The sequence below is a fragment of the Falco rusticolus genome, chromosome 5, assembly GCF_015220075.1.
Source record: "Falco rusticolus isolate bFalRus1 chromosome 5, bFalRus1.pri, whole genome shotgun sequence".
Classification (NCBI taxonomy): domain Eukaryota; kingdom Metazoa; phylum Chordata; class Aves; order Falconiformes; family Falconidae; genus Falco; species Falco rusticolus.
The window spans coordinates 55,993,480-56,007,293 of NC_051191.1; the positions used below are offsets into that span (position 1 = coordinate 55,993,480).

General features: G+C 42.5%; 1 protein-coding gene across 3 annotated transcripts in view; it reads right to left on the bottom strand.

The window, feature by feature from the left end:
- Nucleotides 1-13,562, bottom strand: part of EP300 (E1A binding protein p300) — a 65,805-nt gene extending 52,243 nt beyond the window's left edge. For 2 of the 3 annotated variants that reach the window (XM_037390577.1, XM_037390578.1), the window contains exon 1: nucleotides 11,351-13,562. In XM_037390577.1, coding sequence (XP_037246474.1) covers nucleotides 11,351-11,444 — 94 coding nt within the window. In that variant the 5' untranslated portion in view covers nucleotides 11,445-13,562. The remainder of the gene's footprint in view (nucleotides 1-11,350) is intronic. The other variant, XM_037390579.1, reaches the window with a different exon arrangement.
- Between the last annotated feature and the right edge of the window lie 252 nt (nucleotides 13,563-13,814).

Sequence of the window (13,814 nt, forward strand, 5' to 3'; positions counted from 1 at the left end):
GTCCTTTCCAAAACCAAAACTCCAAAGTTGTCTTCAGTCAGCAGATAAACAACAAACTAGAAAAACTTTCATTTGTCTAGTCAACTATGAAAATTATGTCTTTAGTCAATTGCCAGGAAGCAGAAGTTTGCAGATACAGGACTGAAAGGGGAACAGTCTCAAAAGACCACAAAGATCACTAAGACTTTGTGTATATCTAGCAACAACTGCCATCCATTTCACAGTCTTCTGCACATAGTAAGTATCCTAAAGCCCACTGTAGAGAGTTCTACCTATGATCAATCCAAAAGCTGACAAGGCTGGGCCAGACAGCTCATAGACTACGTGAAAATAATAGCACATACACTCACACAAGAGCCAAAGGCATAGCATAAGACAATGGTGATAAATATCCAAGGAATGGACTGACTTTCCAGTACACTTGAGTCCACTGATAGCTTTGCAATCTGTTTCATTAAGGATACAGACAAAAATTTCTTACTAACAAAATAAAGCTTGTGGAAAGGCAAAGCAAGCAGATTAGTCCTGCAAAGGTTTGTCTACCTGATACATAATCCCTAGAGATCCTAGTATATAATCAGACACAGAAAAACTGAGATGTAACAGAGCAGACAAAATCTAGCCTATGAGCTCATAAACATTCAGTAATCAGGCAGCAAGTGGTACAGCTAAATCTTGATCTCTGTAGGGAGGCACAGAGTTATTCCACATTATGTTATTTATGGTATTATTAGTGTACTTCTTTCCATAGGTAACAAGAGGATACAGAACAGATTGCTACTGCCACCCTAAGATTCAAAGAAAAGGAAAGGCAAGTACCTCCACAAAACAACATCTAAGTAGGTAATCAGAAAGTCTTTACCTGAGGTACTCTCAACATCCAAAGGTATATAATAATTCCATTTAGGAATTGTACCACTACTGAACACTTAGGCAAGTTTTCTTTGTAGAGTCAAGAAACAGGCCTAACTTGCCGTGGCTACATTAAATCTGTAGTGAGAAAGTGGGTAAGACAGTAGATGGAGCAGGTCCATTTCTTTCAACAGCAGTCCAGTTAGACTGGATTAAATAATATAAATTGCACCCTAAACTGTGTGTGAGAAAGCAACTTCAAAAATCAGTGTGCTAACTTGTGTTGCATACTATGGATTATTTTCTTAGTTTTGGACCCTACTTCTTAGAAGTCTGCCTTTGACAGTGTTTGATCTGCAAGACACAAGGCAACTCCCAGCCTGGGTTGGAAACCCACCTGGCACCAAAATGGACTTTAAACTGGCACAGATTAAGGACTTTGTGCATTCTGAAGTCAATAACATGTGGGTGCCTTATCAAGTGATCAATTTTCAAATGAGCTACAAAGTATTTACTCAAAGCTAGTTTTACTACAAGAGCAGCTAGCAGCACCAGCAATACAAAGGTTCTCAAAGCATGCAGGTAAGGTAGAGATTTCTGAAAACACAAGGAAAATATATCCATACAAGCTATTTAGCAAAGAAATCTACATGTGGGTTCAAGTGCAACATGTTAGTTTTTGACATGCTTTCTAGCCTACAGTCATGATTCAGTCATTTTTTTCATTTCTGGATTAAGACAACAGACCTGTATTCACCTTTCAGAATGAAAGGGGCATTTTATCAATATGGAAATTATCTGGTTCTAGCGAATAGGCTGCAGTGAACAATACTGGTTATCTAACAACTTGTCCACATGCTACAAAATAGCAAGAATGCTTTACTCTCATGTGTACCAAACCTTCAGACTTAAGACCTTCAAGCATTCAGTCTCAAAGAAAAGTTGGTATATATGAAGAAACAGCATCATGTGTGAACAGTGATGCCTGAAGAACTCTGCATACAAGATATGCAAGACAACTCACTCCAGCACTTACCTCACTGCTGATCTTACAGAGAGGTAAGAGACTTCACAGTTCCTGTCCCTGCATCCCATTTGTTATATTATATCCTGAACACCAACATATCAAATTAGAAAGCTGCTGAACAGTCACCATTTTACAAAAATGTTTCTGGGGGATCAAATTATATCACAGACATTAGGTTCACAATGAAACAAGTGGACAAGGCTTAATATGGGACACTGCATACAAAGCATGCACATGACTGGGTTGACAGGAGCCACAGATGATGTTGGACTACACAGAAAACATGATACCTTTACTGTGCTTTCAGACAAAGAATAACAAGAAGCTGCTGAGGTCAGTATCTTCCCTGTGTGGCAACATGAAAGCTATCCAGGAGTCGAACAGGACCTAGATGTAACAGAGGAAGTGCCCAGAGGATACAACCAATACTCCAGAGAAACCTGCTGTTCAAGGCTTGCAGCGAAGCATCAGCATTACAGGCCCTAAAATGTATTGTCTGAAATGCCCTTTAAAAAAACAAGCCAGAACTTAAAACATGAAAACAAAAAAAAAGGCAGAACAAGATCAGGAGACACATTCTCACAAGACAATTCAGGTATCCATGAAAATGCAGAAGTAAAGGTGGAGCACAGACTTGAAACAAAGTGCTAATAAAGAAAGTCATCAATTCCCAAGGCCTCTGCAATTGCAGAAAATTAAGCTAAACATGTTCAGGCAGTTTTATTGGGGAAAAATACCAAACACCAACACGTCTAAGAAAGAAGCAAAATCTCTTTAAGATTACTACCAGGTGGGTGTGAGAGAACTTTGCTGTACAGCATTCTAGATGTCAGATTTATTCTTACCATTAAAGCCCATTAAGGAGAAGGCTTTTCATGTAGATCCTCTATGAAGCTGCAATTACCCAATGGTAACACAAACTCCGTCAAACCATTTTTCCTAACTTTAAAATACAGAGTTAATTTAATCTACAAATTAGTAGACGCAAAACGAAGGGTTAAAAATTTAACATCAGCCTAAGATATTAAGGTCTAGATTCATCACTGCAACTACTGCTTCCAAAATCCTAGGATATCAGCCCCTATATAACCCTAATCATCACTCACGCCCGAAGTGGAATTATGATGGAGAGGTCTTCACTATCTGTTATGCAACAGCAACTGAGGATTCCTATTCTGTAGTAGACTATTTGGGTAACAAAGCCTTCTGCATTAGACTATGATATTAATTCTGTTCCCTACAAGAAACTGAGGAAGCACTGCCTCCTTCCTTCCCTACTAATCCAGAGAAGACCTGAATTTGTTCACTACATCAAGAAACTTGGTAATGTGAAGTAAGACTGCAAACAATACAAGCAGAAAACGCATCTGAAAAGGACATACTCAAAACTCTTGGAAGACCACAAATGCAAAGGCACAAAACTTGTTAGCACATCATGGTAGCACACAACTTCAGGCACAGATTTTTTAAGAACCACCAAACATTCGTTGGTCTAAGTCCAACTCGCCATCTAGAATGCACATAATTTCATTATTAGTTGTAACAACCAGGTATAAACACAAGTATTTTACAAGTGTGAACAAACAAAAAATATCATTCTAAAGCAGCAAAACCTTATCATTCAACATCTACTGAAGTCCTAGAATTAAGACTTTTTTTTTAAGCTATCCTAATTCCTATTCAAACACTGGTGTCAAACATCAACTCTTGCTTAAAAAAAAATATCTCAGTTTTGTGAAGTCTCAATAATCTGCAAGTTTAAGCCATACTTGTCCCAAATATCAACACAAATGCCAATTTTAGTAGACTCTGGTTGATGCATGTTTTTTGCAATTTCAGAATAAAATCGTATTTATAGCAAACTTTTCATTATCATATGCAAAGTTCTTCAAAAACCAGTAGTTAGACATACAGATGATAGCAGGTGTTTACCACTGAAAATCAGTGAAAATTCAATGGTTATGACTCTGGAATATGGAAACGTAACTGTCCCAGGGAAACAGAAGTGGTGTAATCACGTGGAAAAGACTGGGTGCAAGAACCAAGATAGGGTATGTTTAATGTTTTAGTATTATTAAGGCGGAATTTCAGAGACACTGTTGTCTCTGTACCCACCTATTCATGCCGCTACCTTACACAACACAAAGGTACTAGTCTTGCCATCACTAATGGCCCAAATAAGACGAAATTTTAACATTTTAATTATATATTTAATTTAATTTAATATAATTAAAAATACTGAAGTTACACAATTTCCTTGCGAACGTGTTGCTCTTTGCGTAAATTTCACTGTGCTACCTTTTAACTTTAGTGAAAAGCCTCTAAATTAGTATTCTTACTCCCCAGACTATCGTGTGTATGCCACAAACTCCCTTAAGACCATCTTAAATTACCTACTGCTGGCCTGTGGACTTGTTAAATAGTAAGAATGGCATTTCAGTTGGGAGTCTGGTGAATTGTGGACCACCGTGCATAAAATCTGGAAAGTTAGATGCCCTGCTGGTCTGCTATACTGGGTGGGCAAAAAACAGGTACATGCAGATAGGAAGGGAACACCCATATGTGCACAAACACACTGAATCAGTTTCATTTTAGAAGTGATTACAAACCAGTTTCAAGAAAAGAGTAACATCCACTTCATTGTCAAGTTAACAACAACTTTGGAACTATGTAATCTACATAAGCAATTACCAAAAAGTCAAGTCAGTTTTCTGAGTATTACTGACTTGAGTTCCTTCAACATTACTCCCAGGTAAAACTAAAAAGCAGTGAATTTATGTACAAAAAAATACACAAATAAACAAAAAACAGAAGTCAGAAGATCAAGACCTTTTTTATCTTGAACCAGTAATTACCCAGAGCTCCTGAAATTATATTCAGGAATACATAAAAGGCAGTTTAGCTTCAGCAGAATTTGTACTGAGCAAGCAATACAGCAGCATTTTGCCAAATTTTATTTTTAATTAGAATTCTAAAAAAGAAAAACTGAGAACCAGATTATTTTCGTTCACTAACACAGCAAGAGTATGTTGTAAGAAAGATTATCTATTCAGTCCTGCTTGGGAGTTCTACAAAGCAATAAAAAGTAAATCACAATTCTGCAAGCAAACAGATACGGTTGAAAACTCTACTTACATCTCTTATGGAGGTGTAACGAAAGGTGCAGTATGGAGGTATTTCACACCATCAAATGGAGAAAAAGAAAAATCTTTCTCTGTCCCATCTCACAAACACCAATAATAGAAAATAACCTGTGCTGTTTTTGAAGGTCCTGTACCTGACTTGAACGTTTTAATGAAAATCCTAATTTGGAGCACGATTTCATCTCCTTGCTGTTCCTGAAAACACATCTGACATAACAAATTAAACCACAAGTTACTATGATTTGAGTTCACCAGAATTCAACACTCCTTTTTCTGATTTTCTTCAAAAAGTTTGGGAAGAAATGCATGCTTGAAAAAGAATACAGCACGTCAAGTTTTTAAGAGAACTTTAAATACAATATATGCCAATCCATTTTGAGTAAACTTGTCACTATTTTGGAAGAAAATGAAGTAATGTCAGATACATCACTTACTGGTCAGGGAGAGGATATCTATGAATTGCCCTAGTTCAAGTCCTACAAATCCAATGTAACCACCGAAGTTTTTTGTTAGTGCATACAACCATATGCAGAGATAGATACATTTTATATTTCAGCCTGCTGCTACAGTTTAAGACAGAAAAGCCAAATCTTTGGGAAACAGGTGTGCACTGCTTATCTGTCAGTGAAATCTACACAGCAAGTTTACTCCATTTGTCAAATAATAAATCCAAATTACTTTTGGCCAAGCCCACTGTCCTGGTTTCAGCTGGGACACCCTCTCAGAGGGGGCACTAGTTCGGGTGATGAGAAAGATTTAAGCACTATATTTATATTGTTGGAACAAGCACTGAAATGCTGCTCCTGCTAAAGCAGCTAAGCAAGACACTGAGGTGATACACTGGAGGTAACCAAGCTGTCTAAAGAGAAGATGCAAGAAAAACACATTAAATCATACCAAATTAAAATCTTATAAAGTCACTTTCCCCACATTGTAAAGGTACAAGAAAACAGAATTCCTACAGTAGAAGTTCAGCATTTATCCCTAGTACCTTATGAAACCCGCACCCCCTAAAATTGTACGCCAAACCCTAGAGTCTGCTAGACCTTCCCAGATAAACTCTGGCTTTCTGCAAATACACAACTGATCAATAACCTGAACTAGGGACCCCCTAGACTAAATCCAAACCCTGCTCTAGGGCCATGAGGGGCAAGATGCAAAAACTAGTAGCTTTGGGGGGGGGGGGGGGTGGGGGGTGTGGTGTGGTTAATCTAGGATTTAAATTCCCAAGTTCAGCAACAAAGGTCTTCCCAGCAATATCAAACTTGTGAATCTGTGTTTTTAAACTGCAACAGTAAACTGGTTTTCTAGTCTCAAAGGGTTTTTTATTTGTAAGTGCTCAAGATTTAGTTTTACATCACAATATGTACAGTCCTTGTGTTGTAGTGGGTATTTCTTTTCTAAAAAGTTAGGTACCTTTCTAACACAGCTCAGAAAATTTACATACCTATGTCAGACACAAACACATAATCCACCTGGTAAAAGGGGCAAAAAAGCAGAGATATAGCAGTTTGTAAATCTATGAGGTTCAAAAGTCTGCAAGATTTTCTTTAAAATGTTACTAAGCACCATATGAATGATTGGTTTACTTTCTAAAGAAAATCTTGCAGACTTAAATTCTCTAAATTTATTCCTAATGCAGTTAATTTGAGAACCTACTTAGCTACAAAGCAAAGATGCCCATTTTTGCCACACAAGCATCCACTGATATAATACTCTATTTACAGTATATGCATCCATCAAACTGTTTTAAGGCATCTCTCATCTCATAACTACTAATACTCTGGGGGAAAAAAAGAGCAAAGAAGTGATTCTCAACAAGACAGGACAACAATATCTATCTGATGGCTCTAAGTTGAATGTAACTAATGACTTGGTCTTCAACACCAGCCAAAAACCAGACTTGTGAAAAGTATTTAATTTTAAAAGTAGGATATACAAACACTAGGGAAAACACCCATAAACTGTCTGAAAACAAAATTGAAAGCAGTGCCTATGCCTCTGGAAAAGGCAGTGAGACAAGATCAATATGATTCATTTTGAGCAAAGAAACATCCCAATACATTTATAACAAATGAAAGATGAGTATCAGTCAAAATTGCAGTAGCCCAGGCAAGGTTTCATTACAAGTCTTAGACCTTTGATGTAAGGGAGAGTAAAGTTTTAAAGGTCAGAAGCATTTACCTAGAAAAAAAGGAACATACAAACTTTAGAAAAGATGGGTACTGGAAGAGACATTAAAGATGTGCTATTACTCAGAAAAACAAGACTTTTGGATATAGTAAACTAAAGGATATTAAGGAACATACCACAAATATGCACACTGATCTCTGACATAACACACATGCCAACTAATTGTAGAAAACTGACTTCCAACATTATAACATGCCAGAAACACTAAGCACTTAAAATCCTATTTTCAGATCTAGCAACCCAAAGACATGATACCATACAACCACACTGCAGCAGAGAGTATACTCCATTTTTATTCCTTGACAAAACACAGCAGTTCTGAATTCAAAGCCCAAAAAGCTTTCCTAGTTTACAGAAAACAGATTTTCTTGGGGGTAGGGGGGTGGAGGGGGCTGTAAAACATGATTAAACTCTCCCTTCCTGAATACACCACACAGAAATCCGTAGGGGCACCTGCATTACTGCAGGAATAATTGACAGGTTCACAAATTATATATATATATATGTACACACACACACAGGTTTAAGGCATCCAGCTACAACTGTATACTAAAGACTTCCACTCATTTACTCAAGAAGGTAACTTCAAGATCGACTCAAATTATTCTGTTATACTGGGGGAAGGCTGGGGGGGGCGGTGGGGGGAAGGGAAGGTGTTGAGTAGGCTGCTATACACCAGTTTGCTAATACAATGTTTAAAAAAGTCTTGGTAGACTAGGTGCAACATATCAAAATAGTGTTTCTAACACTAAGGAACAGTAAGCAAACCCAGCTACACTGGGCAAAGTATTTGTGTCAGTGTAACAAAGCTAGTACACAAGAGCTGTGCAAGCATCCAGTGTCACAAACTCACATCCTGTACTAAGGATACTATACCAACAAAAGGTGACCCCACTGCAGAGCTGTAACGGCCCTCAAAACACCTGGACAAGATCTGTGTTATTACCATTACTCCTTGCAACAAACATAACATTTAAATAGAAAAAAAAAAAATGTAGAAAATCCTCTAGCAGCTTACGGGAATCCACACAGTCCTGCTCCTGAAGCTATTTTAGACACACAACATTTAAGAAAAGAAAAATGAGACCATTCAAAAATTATAATATCCTACATGACACTGACAATACCAAGACTTTCTAAATTACTGATAAATGTTTGTTACAAGATGTGCTACAAACATTTTGGTTGCCCTGTAAGTCTGTTATTCTCACCTCCTAAAGAAGGAATTGGCATTAATTAACTAACTCAAAACTATACCAATACAGTATGTTCTATGCCAAAGCAAATTCTGAGCAGGGAATACAGAAACCATTTAAGACTTCTAAGACAGAAAGGGATGCAGCACTCCAACAGCAGTGAGAAATGCAGCTGGCTGCTGCCAATAAATCAAGCATATTAGGACAATCTTTGCTGACTTCTAAAAGAAAAACACCAACATCTGAGTTTAGTACATTCCGAGCCCAGAATATCACTATGATCCGAGTCTACAGTGAAAACATGAGTGAATTAGAGACACGACGTAGTCTTCAATATAAATACAATTAACGTCTGCAAGTTTGGAAATAAAGTTATCTCGTCAGTTATTGTTTTTTGGTATCTAACAGGCTAAAACAGTATTTCAGATTAAGAAATTAGTCAAAAAGTTACTAGCAAAAGAAACACTGAAAGATCCACTATGCCCATGTGCTGGAAAAAGTGTCATCAACAGTGCAAGTTTATTACCTTTCTCCTTCCCTCTCTAATGATGCTGTGATTCTAACAGTTTTAAAAAGAGTGCCTGAGTAAGTACATAAGCACTATATTATTTATGTTCTATAATTAACTATGGAGTGGGGACAATATAACAGATTCTGTAAGTGGAATTTCCTTAATGAAAGCTGATTGCACTATTTCAAAGCAAATTTAAGGAGCAGTTAGTGAAAAAACGTAAACTCCAAAGCAGTTTCCCACAACAGCAAAAGTGAGACAAAAAAAAAAGTCTCTCAAGTAGCAAATGAAAAAATACAACTCTCAAAACTAATTGAAGAGGTTTGATATTATTTAATTAGAGAAACAGATATGAGAAACAGATATGACATCATGTCAAAAAACACAGAAAGTGCAACTGTCCCAAATTCAGTTAAGTTGTCAACAAAAAAAATCCAGAACAGGAATCCTTTAACAGTTATTTATGTAGCATATATGAAGTGTTTGCACCACTATAAACCTCTGCATAGCTATCAGGTGATGACAATCGCAATCACTTTGAGAAAAGTTATCCCGTTCGTACACTACTGAAACAATCCCTAATGTTTTACCATAACTGTAAAAAGTTTTTATTAAGCTGCCCAGTAAGTGAACAACTAAAACAGACTTAAGTATTCTGTGAAAATCTGCATCTGTTAAACCAAAATAAATTCAAAAATTATCCAATTTGTGACAAGACAACTGATCACAAATGTCTTAGATGTGTGCTCATCTGAACCAAAATTTGCCTTTAACTTCCATATTTTTCAAGTATCAGGACTTTTTTCACAAAATACATTTTTATTTCACCTCTCTAAACAGAGCATGAAAACCACAGTTAAGACAAAATAAAAATGGTTACTACTGAATTAAGTACCAATTTCCAAGTGTTGCACAAAAGAACCAACAACTAGCTCCCGCTGAACAGCAGCTTCTCCAACACTCTTCTACTCTCTTACTAGAGACCTGTTGATACTAGGAATAGTTATGTCCTCCAGTTACAACATAGTATTGCCTCTATCTAATATGGTCTAAAAGTTAGACACAAACTTTTCAAAACTAATACATCATTCACCAAGAACAGAAAAGGCAAAACCCAAAATTTTGAAGTCAATCACATCCACTGCTAAACCAAGAACGGGCTACTAAAGCCTCCTGTTTACAGTCAAATGAGAAGCTTTAAAAAAAACCACCCAACCACTACCAAAAGCCAAACCCAAACAACCAACCCTTCTCCTTTCTCTTGCCAGCTGTTAACTGCATTGAACAAGAACACTGGTGGCTTCGGAAATGCCACTACTCACCAAACTGACAGGAGGAAGCCTCCTCCATATCCCATAGGCCAAGATCTAAAGTGAGTTCAAAGAAACTCCTGCGGGACAGGTAACCAAGTACTCTCACAGCATAATTGCCACCAAATACTCATCTGCTTCACAAGAAGCATTACAAAGCTGAACAGCCCTTTGTTACTCCCTCCCCCCTTCCAGTACAACCATTTCACATTTGCTAGGGCTTGGGACACCCAAGATTTCCAACCTCTAGCTTACCTTTGAAGGACTGCAGAGAAGCCCCCCCTACCTCCACAGCCCTTAACTCTACAGGGGAATTTCAGACATTTTGCTCTCCCAGCAAAGAAATGGAAGATGCAAGATGAACTACACTCCATATTGATTCTTAATGCAAATAAGGTGAAATAACATTTAATTTCTAAGAAGGTAAAAAGTCTCGCTTAACCTTATGCCCCAAGCTTGGGATCTGGATTTTGGTTTTAGTTGGGGTTTTTTCCCCTAAAGCCGATGGTCTACCTGAATCAGAAAAACAGCTTTTAGATATTCTTCTGTAAATCAAATACGCAGACTGCAAGTAAGAAGAAAAAAAAGAAAAATGGCAGAGAAATAAATCTTGTTTCTAACAGAGCTGTAAAAAACCCCTTGTATATATGCAAAAACAAGAAATAAGACACATTTTGTGTGTACGAATGTACACACGTAATTCAACAATAAAGTGTAGAAAAGCATCATCTTTAGCACTATTTCGTATTTCTGTAACTGGCATTAAAGGTACATGCTTAGCAAAGAGCTCGGTAATAACTACTATTGTGAAAGACACGAAAATGACAAACTGTTAAGTCTTATCTGCAGTTGATCAAAAGCACAATAAACTGAACAGCTTTGCTTTCAATCACTTCCAAAAAAATAGAAGGGCTGAAACATCCGAACACCCTTCCTATGCTATTAATGCCAATAGGTTCAAACGGAGCGAAAACGGGAGAAACAGGCAGATAGAAAGGACTAAGGCAAGCACGAGTTAACAGCAGCAAAAGGGAGGAGGAAAATTAGGCAGAAGAGGGGAGAAAAGAGCTGTAATTGCGGCCCCGAAGGTGGGGAGGGCCTGGGCCCCCGAGACTGACCTGTGCCGTCGCTGGCGGACACGGAGAGCGCCGGTGAGGAGAGTTTAGGCCGCTTGGCTGAAGGCGGGCCCGGCTCCACCACATTCTCGGCCATTTTTAATTCTTTTTTAGACAATCACTCAGAGCAGAGAGACCGTGGGGGGTGAACCCCAAAACCTTCACCTTCTTCTCGGGCCCCGAGTCAGCTGAAGAACAACAATAACGCCGAGAGCGAGCGCGGAGGATCTGGCGGAGGAGGGGGGGCAAGTTCCCCTTTTTCTGCCTCTCGGCTCCGGGAGGGCGGCAGCGGAGAGGCAGGGAGAAGGTGGGAGCAGGGGCGGGAGGGGAAGAGGCCTCTTCCCCCAGGCGAAAGGGCTGAGCAAAGATGGGAAGAGCAGGTATAACCCCCGCCAAAAAAAAATAAAAAAAAATTAAAAAAAAGCCGGTGGGGTTTGGTTGGTTGGTTTTTTTTTTTTTTTCCCAGTAAAATTAATCCCGGCTGTTGTGCTGCTGGTGCTTCCTTGCCGCCGCCACCATCATCTTCATCCTTCGGGGGGTCTCCTCCTCCTGCTGCCTCCTCACCGCCGCCATCAGCCTCTTCCTCCTCGGCGCCGTCCTCCTCCTCCTCATCGCCACAAGGAGGCGGGCGAAGGAGGGGAGAGGAGGAGGAAAAAAGAAAAAAAGATCACCGTCCTTTAGCAGCTCCTTCCCCCTCCAACACCACCCTGCAAAAAAATACCCACCACCAGCGACAGGGCTGGGGGGGAGGTGGTGGGGCGAGAGGCAAGGCGTGTGCGGGGTCCCCAGCTCCACTCGCTTCTTCCTTGCCCGTCGCTAATGGCTGCAGAGAGGGGAGCTGTAAGGATGAGGAGGGTGAGGATAAGTCCCAGGAGTCTCCGCTTCACATCTTGTTGTGCAGGGAAGGAGGAGGGGTTGTTGTCCTGATGGAGGCAGCACCGATCGCAGGATGGGAAGGTGGAGGGCGGGTTTCAACACCCTCTCTGCCCCCCCCTCCCTTCTCTTCTTTCCCCTTCCTCTTTCTCTCGCTCTCAGTAGCGAGCTGCCCCCCCCCCTCCGGCGCAGGCAGAGGGGCCGATCCCACAGCAGCGGCAGGAGGAGGAGGAGGAGGAGGAAGAAACCGGCCCCTCCCCCCCTCTGCCTACCTTCCCCCCTCCCGGGCGGCCGAGGATGGTTGCGAGCGCTGGCGCCGGGCAGGGAGGGGGCTGCCCGTCTCCGCTCCCGCGGACCCACGGGCTGTGCAGGGCGCGGAAAGCGAGGGGGAAAAACCTCGGCCGCTGCGCGGGCGCGGCGGGGACTCGCTCTTCGCCTCTGCGAGGGTGGGGAAGGAAGCGAAGAGGTTGGTAGTCGGGGTGGGAGGGGAGGCCGGTCAGCGACCCCTCCGAGAAAACGAGGGTGGGTAAAATCAAAATAAGAAAACAGAAGAAAAATTACGCCGGGGGAGGGCGGGGGACTCGCCCCGGGGTGGGTTAAATAGCCGGGAGGGGGAGGGGGTCCTCGACGCTCCCCGGCGGGGGGGGGGGGGGGGGGGGCGGGACGGCGCAGGCAGCGCGGGGGCCGAGCGCAGGCTCCCTACTGCCCCTGCCTGGCGCTCGGCAGCGGCCCGGCTGCGGCCGCTCCTGTGGCGTGTGGCGGAGCGGGCAGAAGCGCGGGTGGAGGGGAGCACAGGCGAGAAAGAAGTCGCGGAAAAAGACAAGAGAGAAAAGGATAGAGAGAGAAGATAGAGGGGGCGGGCAGGCTGGGGGGGGGGGGGGGGGGCGTCTCGGCTCCTCGCTTCTGTCCCCGTCCCCTGGCCGGGCCCCTGGGTCTCTGCGCTGCCCTCCCCCTGGCTCGCCCCGTCCGGCTCGGCCTCTCGCTCTCGCTCCCTCCCTCAGTCGCTCACACACAAACAAAATGGCGGCTGTTGTTTCTTCACTCTCCCGAGTCCTCGGAGGGAAGCGAGCAGCGGCGGCGGCGGCCGGAAATGAGCCAAGAGAAAAAGGGGGCGGGGCCAGGCCTGGGGGCGGGACCCGGCGGCGCTGGCGCAACAATGGAACGCGGGGGGCTGGCGTGCCGCGGAGGGGGTAGAGGAGCGGAACCGCCCGACAGCCGTCACGACATCGCGCCCGTCCAATCAGCGTCCGCCCCTCGCCGGGTTCTTCCGCAAACCCCCTGGCTCCGCCCCTTAAAGGCGAAGAGCTATTTCATGGTAATTAAAAAAAAAAAAAAAAAAAAGGCTCCTTCTGCCTCCTCCTTCCCCTCCCCTCACGCTCTTTTCTGTCGGCAGAAAAGTGCGCGGCGCCGGCCCGGGGGAGGGGGTCGCTCGGCCCCGCCGCGCTGCCCGGTATCCGCCACCCTGGGAGGCCGTAGGCAGAGCGGGCTCCTCCCGCCGCGGCGCTGCCTCACGGGTGCCGGCGCCCGGCCGGTTCCCGGCGGGCGGGGCGCTCCTTCCGCCGGCGCCGGGCCTTGCTGCGCCACAGCTATGGCA